Source organism: Manis javanica, chromosome 9 (genome assembly GCF_040802235.1).
Source record: "Manis javanica isolate MJ-LG chromosome 9, MJ_LKY, whole genome shotgun sequence".
Taxonomy (NCBI): domain Eukaryota; kingdom Metazoa; phylum Chordata; class Mammalia; order Pholidota; family Manidae; genus Manis; species Manis javanica.
This window is the reverse complement of record NC_133164.1, coordinates 51,095,540-51,116,260: the sequence shown is the minus strand read 5'-3', so window position 1 is coordinate 51,116,260 and position 20,721 is coordinate 51,095,540. Positions and strand designations below refer to the sequence as shown.

Genomic DNA, 20,721 nt, shown 5'->3' with positions numbered 1-20,721 from the left:
CATTTCAAGTCCTCAAGAGCTACACGTGGTTTCTGACTACCGTATCAGTCAGTGCAGATATAAAATACTTGCAACATCACAGAAATTTCTGTGACAGATCTTAGGGCAGTGTCTACTAAATATTTTGGTTCCTGTGAAAGGTACTCTTAACCAAATAACAAAGTAAGGACAGATATAAAGAAGCTAAAGAATCATCCATTGGATTTACATGAAGTTCCTAGAGTAGTTAAATTCAAAGAGAGAGGAAGTGGGGGCTGGCAAAGGAAGAAAAGTTATTGAGAATGGGTACAAAGTTTCAGTTCTGCAAGCTGCAAAGACTTCTAGAGATAGAGAGTAGTGATGGTTGCAAAACTATGAGAGTGTATGTACTTAATGCCAAAAAATTAATGCTTAAAAATTGTTAAAATGGTAACTTTTGTGTTATATATATTTTACGCTATAAAAAAGTTTAATTGCTTTTCCCCCAAACTGTTTTAGTGCAGGTGGGAAAGTAACCAGTGCTACCATTTAATTTTCTCTGGTGAATCTGAGGAATGCTCAAGAGAGGTACAGATGAGATATACTGTTGTCCAGAGCCCCACTTAGTTTAATGTGCTGTCCTGGAGTATTTCCAGTAGTCGTTCTTCAGCTAATAGGGAAAAAGAAAAAGCAATTTAGCTATTCTCCTTCTATGTGTTATTGTCCTATTCATGTAAAACTAAGGATTTCATTCATTAGGTATGGTAACACACGGCAAGCTAGCAGCAGGAGCAGTCTGATTTTTAAATAAAAGTTCTCTAAAATAAACAACAAAAAAATATGTAAGCACTTGACTTTGACAATTTAACCAACAATATCGATTGATGTATCTATAAAACTTTTGTAAAGCACAGACTGCACTACATTAATGCAAGGAATGTATGAATGCCCAGCTCTGAAGACTGAATGTTTTTGTACAGTACAAGTTCTGTTTAAACATTTTAATTTAAAACTCTATAAAACTCCTTAATAAAGACAATTCAGAATCTTCGACTGATTCGTGGAAAGGAAGTGAAAGGAGCATAAGATGAATTGAAAACACTCATATTTGGAGGTTATGAAAACAATCTTGCTCCCCAGGAGATGAGTGTTGATTTGATGAGACACCAACCTGTCTAACCTGTATGCCTGATTTGGATATTTGAGGCCATCCTTTAATGCTGCTCTCTAGAACCTCATCTTTGTCTAAGACATCCTGATGAACCTATGGATATCGATTAGCACAGAAAATATTGTGATACCCTTGAGAACCTTTCAAAAGAAGCATTAAACTCGAGACGTTTTCCTTGAAGAAATTGTGCACAGTGTCACATTAGTGGGTGCCTCAGTTTTTATAAACTCCAAAAGAAAAGGTAACAATGAATGACTGAATCTATATGCTAGGCACGGTATAAGAGCTTATTGCTCTAATCAACAAATATTTATTGAATTGTCCTTTGCAATTTATCTCATTCTATCCTCACACAATCCTATAAAATAGTATTATCCCCATTTGACAATGAAGGAAAAGTTCTGAGAGAAATTACACAACTAATTAACATAAATACTAAAACGAGGTTTTACACTGGACTTTGAGGCCAATGCTCTAAGCCGTCAAATCGAGAAATAACGCTAACTGTAAACTAAAGCCGTCCTCCCCAAGAAACCGCGCGGTATTCTCAAACTACTACTCCCAAAATGCAGAGCGGCTTCTGTACGTCAGCCTACGTCCATGCGTCTGGAGGGCACGGCATGCCGCGAGGCGCGAAAGGCAGCCTGGGAGCCGCAGTTCTGCTGGACGCCTACCGGTTTTGCCAGCGCGGCAGCGGCGGATCTCTCGGTTCCAACCAGTGGGTCCTGTGGGGGAGAGCTGAGGCGGAGAAAGGGCGCGGAACTAGAAAAGGGTGAGTCAGACCCTGCCTACGCGATAAAGGGAGGCAGCACTGCGGCGTAGAGCTGAGTGCGGCCCCTGCTGCTGTCTATTTAGGGACGCCGCGATCTTAGCGCCAGCGAGAGGAGGGTGAGGAGGAGCCAGAGCCGGGTCCTGGCCCCGTTCTCGCCTCTAACAGCCCGCCGCCATCGCCACCATGCAGTCCCGGGAAGAAGCTCCGCGCTCTCGCCGCCTCGCCAGTCCCCGTGGAGGGAGGCGTCCCAAAAGGATTTCCAAGCCTTCGGTTTCGGCTTTTTTCACGGGCCCGGAGGAGCTGAAGGACACGGCCCATTCTGCAGCTTTGCTGGCACAGCTTAAGTCCTTCTACGACGCGCGGCTGCTTTGCGATGTGACCATCGAGGTCGTGACACCTGGCAGCGGGCCTGGCACCGGCCGCCTTTTTTCCTGCAACCGTAATGTGCTGGCTGCCGCGTGTCCCTACTTCAAGAGCATGTTCACCGGCGGCATGTACGAGAGCCAGCAGGCGAGCGTGACCATGCACGACGTGGATGCCGAGTCCTTCGAGGTGTTGGTCGACTACTGCTACACGGGTCGCGTATCGCTAAGTGAAGCCAATGTCCAGCGCCTTTACGCGGCCTCGGACATGCTACAGCTAGAGTACGTGCGGGAAGCCTGTGCCTCCTTCCTAGCCCGCCGCCTTGATCTGGCCAACTGCACTGCTATCCTCAAGTTCGCTGACGCCTTCGACCACCACAAGCTGCGGTCACAGGCTCAGTCCTTTATAGCCCACAACTTCAAGCAGCTCAGCCGCATGGGTTCAGTTCGGGAGGAGACTCTGGCAGATCTGACCCTGGCCCAGCTGCTGGCAGTCTTGCGCCTGGATAGTCTCGATATCGAGAGCGAGCGGACAGTGTGTCACGTGGCTGTGCAGTGGTTGGAGGCGACCCCCAAGGAGCGGGGTCCCAGTGCAACAGAAGTCTTCAAGTGTGTCCGCTGGGCACACTTCACTGATGAAGATCGAGATTACCTGGAAGGGCTGCTGACCAAGCCCATTGTGAAGAAACACTGCCTGGACCTTATTGAGGGTGTCCTGCAAATGCGATATGGTGACATGTTACACAAGTCTCCGGCGCCAAAGCCAGAGAGCAGCAGCGGCTCTGTTGTTCCTGCAGCAGAAAACCCACCCCAGAGGCTGGGTATGTGTGCCAAGGAGATGGTGATCTTCTTTGGGCATCCCAGAGATCCCTTTCTCTGCTATGACCCATACTCAGGCGACATCTACACAATGCCATCACCTTTGACCAGCTTGGCTCACACGAAGGCTATCACTTCCTCAGCTGTCTGTCTCTCTCCAGACCATGACATCTATCTAGCTGCCCAGCCCAGGAAAGACCTCTGGGTGTATAAACCAGCCCAGAATAGTTGGCAGCAGCTTGCAGATCGCTTGTTCTGCCGTGAGGGCATGGATGTGGCATACCTCAATGGCTACATTTACATTTTGGGTGGGCGAGACCCTATTACTGGAGTGAAATTGAAGGAAGTGGAATGCTACAGCATTCAGAGGAACCAGTGGGCACTGGTGGCTCCTGTACCCCATTCTTTCTATTCCTTTGAACTAATAGTGGTTCAGAACTATCTTTATGCTGTGAACAGTAAGCGCATGCTCTGCTATGATCCTAGCCACAATATGTGGTTGAACTGTGCTTCTCTTAAACGTAGTGACTTTCAGGAAGCCTGTGTCTTCAACGATGAGATCTATTGTATCTGTGACATCCCAGTCATGAAGGTCTATAACCCAGCCAGGGGAGAGTGGAGGAGGATTAGTAATATTCCTTTGGATTCAGAGACCCACAACTACCAGATTGTCAATCATGGCCGAAAGTTGCTCCTCATCACTTCTACCACCCCACAGTGGAAAAAAAACCGGGTAACCGTGTATGAATATGATACTAGGGAAGACCAGTGGATCAATATAGGTACCATGTTAGGCCTTTTGCAGTTTGATTCTGGCTTTATATGCCTTTGTGCTCGTGTTTACCCTTCCTGCCTTGAACCTGGCCAGAGTTTCATCACTGAGGAAGATGATGCACGGAGTGAGTCTAGTACTGAATGGGATTTAGATGGATTCAGTGAGCTGGACTCTGAGTCAGGGAGTTCGAGTTCTTTTTCTGATGATGAAGTCTGGGTGCAGGTAGCACCTCAGCGAAATGCACAGGATCAGCAGGGTTCTTTATAAATATTTTGAAACACTAAGATGTTTCTATTGCTGTGGAATGTATATTAAAAAAGATATTCTTCCCTTTTCCTGAAAAAAGCAAAAGTTGCTTAAGACTGTAGATTTGTCTTAGAAAGGGTAACATTTGAATTACTACTGTAATGCTATAAAATTTAAACAGTCTAGGAATCAACCTATGTAATTTACTCTGCTTAAAGTCAAGATTAACATATGAAAAAATTTATCATAGAATTGATTAGAATGTTTGGTGTTTTTTTTTCATTGTTCAAGTATTGCACCAGTGAATTGTTTTGATTAGTTACACTTAATATTTTGATGGTCAAATTTAATCTGTTAACTTTTTTATTTTATTTAGTGCCAGAAGGAACTTAACTTTTTAATTTTTATAATACAAAATTGTATTAGAAATTGTTGGTAGGGTTTTGAAGGTTTATATTTTCCTTCAGAATAATGAAAGTAGTAGATTTCCCAAAGTATAAGCTAGTCAGTTTTTAGTATTTTAAATGTATATAGTTTGTTAAAATTTGGTTTTCTTCCCTTCTGCAAAGGAAAAAAACTGGATATGTATATATATGTGTTACTGAATAGTGATTTCATTTTGATAATATGCAGAATGGTTCTTAAGAGCTCTCAGAAAGTTAAAAAAAGCAGGATTCCACTGTTTTAAAAGAAACTTTTAATTTTTAGAATATAAAATGTGTATTTGCTAAATCTGACCATTTTTCTATCTTAAAAATCATCCATTGTAGTACTGTCACCAGTTATTTAAGCACCCTTCTAAACCAAAAAAGAAAAAAAAAAACAAGATAACTTGCTTTGTAAGTTAATATTTTTCACCTGTACCTGATACATGCTTCATTGAATCAGCGGAACAATCCTTTTTTTACTGGACATATGAGGTGATGTAAATTTTTATGCATTGGTCATGCCTTGTCTTAAAAAGTTTATATGCTTTTCTTAAAATATTTTGGGTGTATAGTTTTGGTGTTTGTCTTAAAGGATTCTTCAGCAGGAAGTGCTTTATTCTTTACTGTTTTGGTGAGGTAATTTTGGTTTTAAAAATATGTATAAGCTAAAAACAGTATTTTATTGAGGTCAGTAGTTATTGTGTCTGTTGACTATAAAATCAAGTGCCAGAAGAGAACTTTAAAACTTTAAGCTGTGTATAGAACTGTTTTGTGTAGCATTGAAATATTCTGTCAGTTTTGTAAGTCACTGTAAATGATTATCAGCTTCAAGGTATTTTTATATTAAAAGTTGAACAGTTAAAGACATAAATGGATGATGGCATTTGGGGCCAGTATGAAAGTATGATTCCTTAAAAATATTTCCCTAAGCAGTGGTATACATGGTTATTTTATTAGGGTATTTTTCTGCGACCTTTATTCCAGTCTTTGTTCTTTGTTTTTGTATCACCGTAGTGTAAGGAAAAGTCCAGAAATAGAGACTAAATCACACAAATTGATACTGTTAAATACAAGAAGATATAGGTGCTTACTTTTCGAGGATCTCTTACTATATATGATTGTCACAATACATACACATGATAAAATACATACAAGTGTATAAATTTTTCTATACCCCTTAGAATGATCTTGAGTCTTTGTTCAGTAACATGCTAATTCCTCTTCTGTGTTTATTCTCTAGTGACAAAATGCTGACATTTCTTACATCCTGGCAGATTACTGAGGAGTGTGCTGTTCCCCTAGCAATATGTGTTCCTTAAAAGTAACAGACAGGCTTTAGTGGCCTAAGTCTAGCTTTTGTTCCATTTGATGGTCGGGAATGTTATAAGCACAGCTCTTAACATAGAAAGCTATTTCTTAATAGTGTTCTTTTTTGGCCAACTTTTCTTTACCAGTAACTTCCTGCTAGTAGCTTTTTGTTTTGTAAGGTTGAAATAAGACACTACTGATCACAACCAGATTATCCATTTACAGAATTAAGAATTCAGGTATGCAATCAATTGATAAAAGACAAATTGTCGTTCTCAACCTCTGAGTTAAGTATAAGCTAATAGTAATATCTTGGTTTACAACAAGGTTTTCTTGGGAAAGATTTTGATTTTGTGATGTAGTTGTGAATTAGGTAATAGACTAACCATTATTTTATATAGGTAAGTAATTTATACATGGTTAGTTACAAATAAAACTGGCAGTAGAACCCAGGCCTTCTAATCTCTTAATTTAGTGTTTCTGATAAATGTGTAGAACCCTTGCTTTTTTAGTGAGTGACACAACTATCAGTGTTGAAATCCCTTCTTGACAGGAAAGCACCTTTGTCTCAGTTAACTGGTACATCTTTTAACATATGCTCAATATAATGTCGTTAAGAATATATAAAGGATAAAATGAATTTAGCAAGCAGTTTATTTAATTTGGGTATAGGATTAAATTTTAATTGTAGTTCCCTTCTATCTCCTCTGGTAATGTTTTTTCTGTTTTGTACCTGGATCCTGTTGAGAATCTGATGAAAGCTTTTGACCCATTCTTCAGAAAAATGTACATGTTCATATTTTCATAAATTCAAGGATGTTAGGACATTTCTGAAGGTCATCTACAGACTCAGGGTAAGAACACTTGTGACAAAGTCCCAAGCACACTTCTACAAAAAGGAATTTGCATTTTCATAAGACATATGGCTCATATATTTTTGTAAAGGGAGACAAACATTGTTATGTCATTCCTAAAATAGTGCTAAAGAAATAATATACATTTACTATCTGAAAGGGATGTGAATAGTAATGGGCAATTCATAACAAAGGCAAAGTTGGCATTTCTGAAATTCAAATTTCTTCACGATGATTAACATGAGAAAAGTAACTAAATGTAAGTGATTTAAAGAAATGAGTCAACTGAGCTAATGTATCTGAAGGCTTCTTTGAAACTTGAAGTGTTATATGTGATGTTATTGTTTAGGAAGCCTGTTAGAAATACAAAGCAAAATAGAGGTTCCAGGTGTTTGAAACTGCAGACATCTGTTTATTAGACATATATCTAAGTAGCAAGAGTTGTTTTATAATGAGCAATAGTTGGTTGGAAGAGGTCATCTACCCATAAACAATCTATCTAAAATATAATCAATATGCTACTCACTGCTCATTAACTAGGAAACAGTGCTTTGCCTAATGTTATTTTTACCATTTTGTAGTGAAATGAAAAAATGTAAAACACAATGAGTTGTTAACTAAAATTACTTAAATGAATTTGTTTTAGATGTTCATAAATTGGAAATGCACAGAGTTTGCAACCCTATGTCAGCCCCCTAAACTTTAAAAAAGGTAGTTTGTCTTTGAAATCTTAATGTGATAACCAGAATGTAGACATCTACAGTCTGCTTCAGATTTCAACTCTTGGAATCATTTTATGCTGCCTGCTTTTTAGCTATTTTATTTTGCCTATATCTTTTCATCAGCTCTCACCCATATCTTAAAAACCTCAGCACCTTTTCATCAGTAGAACTAACTTCAAAAGAATATTCAGTATAGCAAACAAGATAAAGCAGAAAAGAATTAGGCAAAATTATTTATAGAATATATAACTAGCAATTCTAAAAGAATTGATAAGCTATTTTTGGAGCCACTGAGCTATTTTAGAGCCACTGAGATGCAAAGTTTTTTCTAATGAAGAAAGAGTTCACAGAGGCTGCCAAGTGTTAGAGTACCACATAGACAGTAGGTTTTGTGCCCTCTCCTTGACTCTGGGCCATTTTGCACCTAGATCTATTCCATCAGCTCCTATTCATTCCTCACTTCTTTAACCTTGTACACTAAACAAGACACTGGGAGTGTAGGGAACAGATGTGGTTGCATGCCACTTCTTTCATTTTTGAGACATATTTTCTCAGAAACTATGCTACTGGGTGGGCAGTCACCTCTCCAGTGAAATCAGCCTTTTGTATTTTCACCTCCAGACCAATTGTACCTGCTTGGAACCAGCATATCTTAATCAGGAATATTTTTTGGACGGACAAGCTATTCTTTAATTCTGGGGAAACTAGCAAATAGCAATAGCTCTCATGTCAACGTACAGTCTGATCAGAGTCTTGTCCTAACAGCTTTTTTTTTTCATCTTTTAACAGCTTTATTGAAAAAGAATAGGAAACCATTACCAAAATCAAGATAATGAATGTATCCATTTTCCCAAAAGTTTCATTGTGCCCCTTGGTAACCTCTCCCTTATTCCTCCTCTCTTTTCCATTCTCTGGGAAACCACTGATCCTACATTGAGTGTATTTCCTAGAATTTTTTTTATTGAAATGTCATTGATATACAATCTTAACATTGGTTTCAAATATACGACAGTGGTTCAACAGTATCCCATAATTTTAAATCCTCGCCCCCTCTAATGTGGTTATTGTCTATTAACATAGATGTCACAGAATCATGACCAACTTATATTGTGATTGCAAATTTTAATGGCTTTCTTTGTATACAGGAGATGTCATGGGGCAGTGTTTTCTTCTTACCTTATACATTAGTTAGAATCTAGGTGTGGTTATGTGCATAGAAATCCTATAGTTTTATTAAGATAGAAGTTTCTCTTATAAAAATCCAGTCTGTTATGTTGGCTCTGATCTAAAAAGTCCCTTGAGACCCAGGATTTCCTCTTTTTCTTTTCTTCTATGTTAGGATATTGTCGTGATCCACATGGTCCACGCTGGTTCACCTTCATGTCCATACTCCAGCCGTTAGGAAGAGAGGAGGGGAAAGGGGAGGCCTTGAGCCTTTCTGGTAAGGGAAGTTGTGTACATCACTTGCAAGTCATATGACATTGTCCAGATGTTACACCTAACTGCAAGGGTGCCTAGAAGGGGTAGTTGTTATTCTGGGTCAACATATATCTAGTTAAAATTCAGGGGTTCCTTCTTGTAAAATGGTGGAGAAAGGCTATAAGGTTATATTCAATCTCTACCATGCCATCAGGCCAGATTTTATCACATGGCAGCCAAAATGATTACCAGTCCTCCGAAGACCCACATCCTACCAGCTTAGAAATCCCAGAGGAAAAAGCAGTATTTTCAGGTATCTCTGGCAGGTAATTTGGGGCGGACTTAGACTCTGCATATACAAATCAGGCCACCTATAATACATGAACGTGGGGATGGGAATGTTGAGGAAGACAGATAAGGAAATAATGACAATGAAGGGTAATAGTTCCTACTGTGTCAGACTTCAAGTTGGGACTGTTCAGGTTACAGCATGCATTTTGTTTTGACCTGATTTTAGGGATATGAGGGGAAGCTGGAGATGGGAAACAAGTTAGTAATGTTGGTAAACATCAGATCTTGAGGCTTTGTATGGCATGCCAGGGAGTTGACTTGTTTAGCATACAGTGCAGATTCATTGAGAATTTTTAAATAGGGACTTCACACGAATTTGTTTTATTGAGACTTCTGAGTATATCGATAGTGCGAGGCTGTGGGTGCAAGATCAGAGGACTGCTGTTGTAGTATGGGCAGTGAGACGACATGGTCCTCCACAGGGGCCATAGCTATGGGCCTGATGAGGAAGAACCAACATAAGAGAAGTTACAGAGATTCCGCTGGACTTATAATTGTATTTTTGGGATGAGGGAGCTGGAAGGTGTATGAGAAGGGAAGGACTATAGGCTATTTCCCAAGTTTCTTGTTAAGATATTGTGCTAATGTATAGGTCAAACTTGTGTACCAAAGAGGACCTAAAATGAAAGATAAAAACCTGCTTCTGTCCATTCAGTTCAGAAGTGAGTTGTCAAGGGCTGGCAGGGTGGTTCTGCCCGTTAAGCTTCTTTGTGAGCCTAGGCTAGTTCCTGCATCACTTTCCCTCCAACTCCTATTGAGTTAACCCTCTGGGGCTAAGCGCACTCGCTAGAGCTGCAGGAAAGCAGAAAGAAAGGAAATGGAGGGCAAAAAATTCCTTTTTAAAGGACTTTTATATCACTTTTGCCTTTTCTTCACTGGAGAGGTCTTAATCATATCACCGCATCCAGGTACAAGGCCGACTGGGAAATATTGACGTTAGATGGGTAGCTTTGTGCCCTGCTGAGACTCAGGGGGCTTCTGTTGCTAAACAGATTAATGAACTATTATGTTTCAATAGACATGTCCACATTTCCTGTGTTCAATTCACAACAAAGTGCAGGCTTTATTGTTATGAAGTTCATTTCTAGCATCCCTAATCCTCCATCCACTATAGTGGAAGTTAAATTCCTATAATGCTGAATAATGATTTTTCACAAACAAATGCACCTGAGTGCCTTGAACACACACCTACATACACACATGAACACTACTTAATCCTTGCCCTAAGTCCTATCTCAGTCCAAGTATTCCTAGAAATGGCAGAAATTAAGCCTCCAGAGGGTCAGGATTCTCTCCCTAATGCCTAAGCTCTTTTCCAGTGCCCTCTCCTTGGGTACCTAGCACCTTAGCTCTCTCACGCATCCCACACTCCAACAGCTCTCACTATTACTAACCAGGAACCATGACACAGGAGTCAAAGAGAGGTTAATGACCCCAGGGCAGTTCTAAAGCAATGAAGGATGGAAATTAGATACATGCTTCAGCATCCCAATTTTAAGAAAGGGACAATTCTGAAATGTATTCTATATGGATCTTTAGATGGTCGCCTTCTGGGCTGAACCCCAGTCTCCCACAGTAGTAATCAACTCAGTAACACATCTTCCCTGTGTCACTTTCAGGATATGGCCAACCAGGTCACATCACAGAAATTTGAGTTGGTGGTTAAAAGGTTGTTAGTGGTATTTTTGCAAGGAAGCTTCCATTTGAATGTTTGCTTGAGGGCAGAAGCCTGGTAAGAGTGGATCAGAATGCATTAGATAAAGTTTTAGTTAGACACCTGCCAATATGGTTTTACCCCACTCTAAAGGGCTCAGGTAAATTCAAGCCTCACAGCCCTTCTTGTAACATGACAACAAAAAATGCCATGTTTTACAAAAACTATGTTGCCAAAAGTGTTGAACCTGAATCTAATTAAGCCATTAGAACAAACTTCCAGTTTACAGGAAAAACCGTGACCAGAAAGATAAATTGAAAACACTGTGAAGAAGCAATCAGCCAAATCCAGAATGTGGACATTCAACAGGACAGCTGATACTATGTCAACAAATCTTCCCTGGTGTGGTAAGATGTGAAAAAGCGGAGGCAGCAAGCATGGGCTATTCTTTGGAAGGGAATGGGCAGTCTGTAGTAAGGGAGAGAATACCTAGGTTCTGTTTTTGGTTGCTATAAATCTTAATTTAAACATGTTACTAGGATCAGGCATTAAGCCATTAGAAAGAACAATGAGGGGCTGGGCGCAGAAGCTCCCGGGAAGGGAGGAGATGGACCAAAGCACAAGTGGCAGGTACACACTGGAACAGGAGCCAGGACTCTTCTGTCAGACCTGGAGGAAGAAGGAGAGGGTTCTATAGATGGAGATGAGTTTCTAGATACAGCTTTGGACTTCAGATAGTTTATACCACTAATCCTTAATCTTTCAATTAGGATACAAGGTTTTCTCCTGAAACAAAGGGGGCAGCATGGGGAAGAATGCATGAAGAGAGGGTGAACCTACTCCTGGTAAGCTTCATGGGACCAGGAAGGATAGGGTGGACTTCACCTTTTTGTCTCTCATAACACCAAAGTGCCTTGAACACAGTTGAAAGGACATTTAAGATGAAATGTTATTGTAAATTAGAACTGTGTGTATCCTAGATTTTAACAACATAAGATGAACTTTACCAAAATTTCTATTTTTTAAATAATCTTAAATGGCCTGAATTACTGTAAATTGTTCTTGATTGCTAGGTGATTCTTAATTTTTTTCTTGGTTAGAATCATAGAATATTAGAATCCACTTTTCTTACTTAAACCATGACCTCAGTCTTTTCACATAAACCCAAACAACTTTATATAATGTACCAGAGGTCACAGTGTTAGTTACCTACAACCAGAATTAGAACTGTTTCCTGTCTCTTAGATCAGAGCCCTTTCTAGTACACCCTCTTGTCTCCTGAGTAGCTTTTATGATGAAATTTACACCATTTTTTCAATGCATACACCATCTGCAACATAGGACTTGGGAAGTAAAATCGCTATTATTATGCTTGAGATTTATTTGGTCCTTCAATCTAGTTCTGATGCATTTAAGGCACTGAGTCAGGAATTTCTGCATCCCATCCTAAGAAATTCTGAACAAAGAGAGTCCCAGACTTGAAGCAAAGCCATCTTAGCACAACTGGGAAAGCAAATGAAAAATTGGTTTTTGTTCAAAATAAAACCCAGGAAAACCACCAATGATCAAGTTATGTTTATATACATTTAATATTCTCTTCAGTGTATTATATTATGCTTGTATTTTTAGTATTATATTTGAGTATATTTTTATTATGACTTTCACCATTTCAGTTCAGATACTGAGCTAATTTAATGAATATCAAATTATTCTTACATTTAAATTCACAGTTATGATATTAAATATGTCAAGGTAATAATAAGGTGTACTTTCTCAAATCCTACCTCTATTCTGTGCACTCACTGGATATCAGTTGAACGTATGTTTGAGGAGTAATAAAACAGTCCCTAAATTTGAATCAGTTTGCACTGTAGTTCTAATTTAAAGAGAGTCATGTCATATTTTATTTCAAAATGTGATCTAAATTTATTAAAAATTTGTGCATATTTATTATTATGAGATTTTTAACTATAGCTGCAATCAACCTTAAAGTTACCAATTCTATAATTCTTGAGGTCCTCAGAAATATCAAGGATTCTTAATATTGTCAGGTCCTGATTTTCTAGGAACTCAAGGCTTTTCTGTTCCCCACATTGGGTGTCTACTGGCTCTGTTTGTGAATGTCAAAAGAAGGGAAAAGATGGAGAACTGGGAACAGCCAACTATATTGCTTTCCAGAAGAATTGGAAGATTTAGAGAAAGGTGAGGCACAATCAAGTGTTTAAAATAAGATCTCTGTAAGATAGGTTCCTATTTACTTTTCTGCATAGTGATCCAGTTTTCCCAGTACTATTTGTGGAAGTAACTATTCTTTCTCCACTGGGTGTTCTTGGCTCCCTTTTCAACTATTAGCTGATCATATATTTGGGGGTTTATTTCTGGGCTCTCTATTCTATTCTATTGATCTATATGTCTATTTTATGCCAGTACCATATTGTTTTAATTACTATAGCTTTGCGATGTAATTCAAAATCTGGATGTGTGCTTAACACCACTCACAAAAAGTAACTCAAAACAGATTAGATTTAAACATAAAACACGATGCTGTAAAATTCCTACGTGTAAAAATAGGGAAGAAGTTTCTTGACACTGGTCTTGGCAATTATATTTTTGGACTGATACCAACAACGCAACAGTCAAGAAATTGGCCTACATCAAACTGAAAAGCTTCTAAACAGTCAAAGAAATAACAATATGAAAAGGTAATCTATGGAACGGAAGAAAATATTTGTAAACCATATATCAGATAAGAGTTAATATCAAAAATACATCAAGAACTCATACAACTCAATTACAAAAACAAGCAGTCTGATTTAAAAATGGGAAGAAAAACTGAATAGACATTTTTCCAAAGAAGACATACAAATGGCCAACATGAAAAGATGCTCACTATCACTAATCATCAGGGAAATGCAAGTCAAAACCACAATGAGATTGTCATATCACATCTGGTAGAATGCTAATAATTGGAAAGACAAGCAATAACGGATGTTGGTGAGGATATGAAGCTTGAGCACCATTGGTTGGAATTAAGTTGGCACAGCCATATGGAAATCTGTATGGAGGTTCCTCAAGAAATTAAAAAAAACTACTCTATGATTCAGCAATCCCACCTCTGTGTGTATATAAAAAAAATGGCACAGGACATCAAAAGGATATATGCAATCCCATGTTTATTGCAGCATCATGCACATTGAGTTGTATCAATAGCCAAGATATAGATATAACCTAAATGTCTCCCAGTGGAAAAATGGATAAAGAAAATGGTATATATATGTGTGTGTATATTGGAATGGAATATTATTCAGCCATGAAGGAACTCCTGCCACTTGCAACAATTGAATGAACCTTGAGGGCATTATGCTAAGTGACATAAGCCAAACTGTATGGTATCACTTATACATGGAATCTAAAAAAGCCAAGCTCATAGAAAAGAGTAAAATGGTGGCTGCCAGGGACTGAGGGGTGAGAGAACTGGAGAGATATTCTTAAAGAGTACAAAGCTGCAGCTAGAAGATTAACAAGTCTTAGAGAGCAAATGTACAGCATAGTGATTATAGTCAACAGTATAATATTATAAACTTCAAAGTTGCTAAGACACCAGACCTTAATTGTTCTCAGCACAAAAAAGAAATGATAATTATGTGAAGTGATGGGGTGTTAGCTATTGCTACAGTGGTAATCATATTGAAATATGTAAATATTCCAAATCAACAAGTTGTATACCTTAAATTTGCACAGTGTTATATGTCAACAGCAACAAATAAAATAAAATATTGTGCTGCATTGGGGGACATAGTGGTATTATGTTGCATATGCAGGAGTTAACTGTGGGGGCCAAAATAGTAAAAAATCCATCCTTAATTTAATGTTCCACATTACATTTTTTTTTCTCTCTAAAATGGGCACTCATTTGATAAGGTCATTTTGAAGAGCCATCATAGAGCATTTCATAGACTCTTTGTAGAGACTTACATTTTTGGTTGAATATACTAAATTTGGTCAGGACTGGGAGCAGGCATTCTTGAGGGCCACTGTTTGTCTTTATTTTCTGTGCAACTTTTCTGTGCCTGGTCATTTTTCCTGATAAAATAAAATAATAATAAACAAAATTGTATCTGTGGAATCTAGGCTTCCATGGATTTCACTTACCCAAAGACTTTTTTATAGCTGAGGCAACCATTGGCCTCTTTTTGATGAACACATACTAATAATATCTCTAAAGCAAGAATTTCTCTAAATATGTAAATTCTTCTAAATTCCTCGAAGTATGTAAATACCTCAGATCTTGCAATATATAAAACAATTTAAAAAATCACTGTACATTGTGTCTATTTTGCCTTGAATGTATGACAAAATTAAGTTAAATACTTTGGAATAGCTTGCTGGGGACATACTTTATGAACTGAAATGGGAAATTTTTCTCAGAACCAACAGTTAAAATATTGGACCTCTGGACATCTGATTTTTATTCTTCGTTTTATGAAGGGTAAGAAATATACTGTATTCAGTTTTAACAAAGTTCCAATATGTTCTGCAGCGCCTTCGTAGAGCTTTGCTTATCCCAGGATCATTCATACATACATATTTTTTTAAACACCCATATTTCTGCAATTCAATGTTAAAAGAATAACAAAAGGACAGGCAGCAAGATGGCAGCATGAGTAGAGCAGCGGAAATCTCCTCCCAAAACCACATGTATCTTTAAAAATACAACAAAAACAGCTCTCCGTAAAAGAGAGACCAGAAGACACAGGACAACAGCCAGACCACATCCACACCTGTGAGAGCCCACCTAGCAAAGTGGGTAAGATACAAGCCGCGGCCCGGTGGGACGTGAGCACCCCTCACCCTGGCTCCCAGTGGGAGGAGAAGAGTTGGAGCAGGGAGGGAGAGGGAGCCCAGGACTACTAAACACCTAGCCCTAGCCATCCACACCGGAGCACAGACACAGTGCGTGCATGGGGTGCTAAAAACTAGGGAAACAGGACAGTAAGACCTGTGAGCGGATCCCTGCAGCTGGTGCCCTGAGGACAAAGAAAAGCAAATGCTTTTTGAAAGTCTTACAGGGACAGGGACCCCACCACTGGATGGAAGCATCCCAGGACACTTAGCCCAACAGCTGGGAATCCTGGGGAACTCTGGGCACCCTAAGCCCCTGTGCAGCAGGGCGGCTCGGTGGCCCCTCACAGAGATAAACAGCCTCCCGGCTGCTCCCCCTCCAACGCAGCTCCACCATTTTGGAGCAGCAGCATGAGCCAGGTCACGCTCACAGCAACTATGGAGCTAAACTCCATAGCGGCCCGGCAAGAATCAGAGACCCTGTCAGTGCACAGCTGCACAGCACAAGCCACTAGAGGTAGCTGTTCTCCCAGGAGAGGAAGGCCACAAACCAACAAGAAGGGATGTTCTCCCAGCTGTCACTTGCCCCAGCTCTGCAAAGTATCTCTATCGCCATGAAAAGGCAGAATCTGAGACAGACAAAAATCATAGAGGCAACACCTGAGAAGGAGATAGACCTAACCAGTATTCCTGAAAAAGAATTAAAAATAAAAATCATAAACATGCAGATGGAGATTCAGAGAAATATACAACAGCTAAGGGATGACATCCAGAGGGAGATTACAGAAGTGAAACAATCTCTGGAAGCATTTATAAGCAGAATGCATAAGATGCAAGATGCCATGGATGGAATAGAAACCAGAGAACAAGAACACATAGAAGCTGATGCAGAGAGAGATAAAAGGATCTCCAGGAATGAAACAATATTAAGAGAACTGTGTGACCAATCCAAAAGGAACAATATCCACATTATAGGGGTACCAGAAGAAGAAGAGAGAGAAAAAGGGAAAGTGTATTTGAAGAAATAATTGCTGAAAACTTCCCCAAATTGGGGGAGGAAATAGTTGCTCAGACTACAGAAGTACACAGAACTCCCAACAGAAAGGACCCAAAGAGGACAACACCAAGACACATAATAATTAAAATAACAAAGATCAAGGACAAGGACAGATTATTAAAGGCAGCGAGAGAGAGAAGGAGGTCACCTACAAAGGAAACTCCATCAGGCTATCATCAGACTTCTCAACAGAAGCCTTACAGGCCAGAAGAGAATGGCATGATATATTTAATGCAATGAAACAGAAGGGCCTTGAACCAAGGATACTGTATCCAGCACGATTATCATTTAAATATGAAGGAGGGATTAAACAATTTCCAGACAAGCAAAAGTTGAGGGAATTTGCCTCCCACAAACCACCTCTACAGGGTATTTTAGAGGGACTGCTCTAGATCGGAGTACTCCTAAAAAGAGCACAGAACAAAACACCCAACATAAGAAGAATGGAGGAGGAGATAAAAAGGGAAAGAAATAATAATCAGGATGCATTTATAATAGCTCAATAAGTGAGTTAAGTTAGACAGTAATGTAGTAAAGAAGCTAACCTTGAACCTTTGGTAACCACAAATCTAAAGCCTGCAATGGCAAAAAGTACCTACCTTTCAATAATCACCCTAAATGTAAATGGAATGAATGCACCCATCAAAAGACACACAGTAATAGAATGGATAAAAAAGCAAGATCCATCTATATGCTGCTTACAAGAGACTCACCTCAAACCCAAAGACATTAACAGACTAAAAGTCAGGGGATGGAAAAAGATATTTCATGCAAACAGTAGGGAGAAAAAAGCAGGTGTTGCAATACTAGTATCAGACAAAATAGACTTCAAAACAAACAAAATAACAATAGATAAAGAAGGATACTACATAATGATAAAGGGCTCAGTCCAACAAGAGGATATAACCATTATAAACATATGTGCACCCAATACAGGTGCACCAATATATGTGAAACAAATACTAACAGAATTAAAGGAGGATACAGAATGCAATGCATTCATTTTGGGAGAATTTAACACACCACTCACTCCAAAGGACAGATCCACCAGATAGAAAATAAGTAAGGACACAAAGGCACTGAACAACACACTAGAACAGATGGACCTAATGGACGTCTATAGTACTCTATATCCAAAAGCAACAGGATACACATTCTTCTCAAGTGCACATGGAACATTCTTCAGAATAGACCACATACTAGGCCACAAAAAGAGCCTCAGTAAATTCCAAAAGATTGAAATACTACCAACCAACTTTTCAGACCACAAAGGTATAAAACTAGAAATAAATTGTACAAAGAAAGCAAAAAGGCTCAAAAACACATGGAGGCTTAACAACATGCTCCTAATAATCAGTGGATCAATGACCAAATTAAAATGGAGATCCAGCAATATATGGAAACAAATTACAACAACAACACAAAGCCCTAACTTCTGTGGGACGCAGCAAAAGCAGTCTTAAAAGGAAAGTATATAGCAGTCCAGGCATATTTAAAGAAGGAAGAACAATCCCAAATGAATAGTCTAGTGTCACAATTATCAAAATTGGAAAAAGAAGAACAAATGAGGCCTAAGGTCAGCAAATGGAGGGACATAATAAAGATCAGAGAAGAAATCAATAAAATTGAGAAGAACAAAACAATAGAAAAAATCAATGAAACCAAGAGCTGGTTCTTTGAGAAAATAAACAAAATAAATAAGCCTCTAGCCAGACTTATTAAGAGAAAAAGAGAGTCAACACACATCAGCAGAATCAGAAATGAGAAAGCAAAAATAACGACAGACCCCACAGAAATACAAAGAATTATTAGAGAATACTATGAAAACCTATATGCTAACAAACTGGAAAACCTAGGAGAAATGGACAACTTCCTAGAAAAATACAACATTCCAAGACTGACCCAGAAAGAAACAGAAAATCTAAACAGACCAATTACCAGCAACGAAATTGAGGCGGTAATCAAAAAACTACTCAAGAACAAAACCCTTGGGCCAGATGGATTTACTTCAGAATTTTGTCAGACATACAGAGAAGACATAATACCCATTCTCCTTAAAGTTTTCCAAAAAATAGAAGAGGAGGGAATACTCCCAAACTCATTCTATGAAGCCAACATCACCCTAATACCAAAACCAGGCAAAGACCCCACCAAAAAAGAAAACTACAGACCAATATCCCTGATGAATGTAGATGCAAAAATGCTCAACAAAATATTAGCAAACCGAATTCAAAAATACATCAAAAGGATCATACACCATAACCAAGTGGGATTCATCCCAGGGATGCAAGGATGGTACAACATTCGAAAATCCATCAACATCATCCACCACATCGACAAAGAGAAGGACAAAAACCACATGATCATCTCCATAGATGCTGAAAGAGCATTTGACAAAATTCAACAGCCATTCATGATAAAAACTCTGAACAAAATGGGCATAGAGGGCAAGTACCTCAACATAATAAAGGCCATATATGATAAACCCACAGCCAACATCATACTGAACAGCGAGAAGCTGAAAGATTTTCCTCTGAGATTGGCAACAATACAGGGATGCCCACTCTCCCACTGTTATTCAACATAGTACTGGAGGTTCAAGCCACGGAATTAGACAAAACAATGAAATACAAGGAATCCAGATTGATAAAGAAGTAGTTAAACTGGCAGTATTTGCAGATGACATGATATTGTACATAAAAAACCCTAAAGACTCCACTCCAAAACTACTAGAACTAATAACGGAATTCAGCAACATTGCAGGATACAAAATTAACACACAGAAATCTGTGGCTTTCCTATACACTAACAATGAACTAATAGAAAGAGAAATCCGGAAAACAACTCCATTCACAATAGCATCAAAAAGAATAAAATACCTAGGAATAAATGTAACCAAGGAAGTGAAGGACCTATACCCTGTAAACTATAAGACACTCTTAAGAGAAATTAAAGAGGTCACTAACAAATGGATACTCATCCCATGCTCCTGGCTAGGAAGAATTAATATTGTCAAAATGGCCATCCTGCCCAAAACAATATACAGATTCGATGCAATCCCTATAAAATTACCAACAGCATTCTTCAATGAACTGGAACAAATAGTTCAAAAATTCATATGGAAACACCAAAGACCCCGAATAGCAAAAGCAATCCTGAGAAGGAAGAATAAAGTGGGGGGGATCTCGCTCCCCAACTTCGAGCTCTACTACAAAGCCACAGTAATCAAGACAATTTGGTACTGGCGCAAGAACAGAGCCACAGACCAATGGAACAGAATAGAGACTCCAAACATTAACCCAAACATATATGGTCAACTAATATTCAATAAAGGAGCCATGGACATACAATGGGGAAATGACAGTCTCTTCAACAGATGGTGCTGGCAAACCTGGACAGCTACATGTACGAGAATGAAACTGGATCACTGTCTAACCCCATACACAAAAGTAAATTTGAAATGGATCAAAGACTTGTATGTAAGTCATGAAACCATAAAACTTTAAAAAAAACATATGCAAAAATCTCTTAGACGTAAACATGAGAGGCCTCTTCTTGAACATATCTCCCTGGGCAAGGGAAACAAAAGCAAAAATGAACAAGTGGGACTATATCAAGCTGAAAAGATTCCATACAGCGAAGGACAACATCAATAGAACAAAAAGGTATCCTACAGTATGGGAGAATATATTCATAAATGACAGATCTGATTAAGGGTTGACATGCAAAATATATAAAGAGCTCACACACCTCAACAAACAACAAGCAAATAATCCAATTAAAAATGGGCAGAGGAGCTGAAAAGACAGTTCTCTAAAGAAGAAATTCAGATGGCCAACAGGCACATGAAAAGATGCTCCACATCGCTAATCATCAGAGAAATGCAAATTAAAACCACAATGAGATATCACCTCACACGAGTAAGGATCGCCATCATCGAAAAGACAAACAACAACAAATGTTGGCAAGGTTGTGGAGGAAGG

At 38.9% G+C, this 20,721-nt stretch overlaps 1 protein-coding gene across 1 annotated transcript; it reads left to right on the top strand.

Annotated features, from left to right (window-relative positions):
* The first annotated feature begins 1,633 nt into the window (after positions 1 to 1,633).
* On the top strand, positions 1,634 to 14,127 carry KBTBD7 (kelch repeat and BTB domain containing 7). The gene has a single exon (XM_017649836.3). It carries the CDS (start codon positions 2,085 to 2,087, stop codon positions 4,122 to 4,124), a length of 2,040 nt encoding a protein of 679 aa, XP_017505325.2. The 5' UTR covers positions 1,634 to 2,084; the 3' UTR covers positions 4,125 to 14,127.
* Positions 14,128 to 20,721: the final 6,594 nt, after the last annotated feature.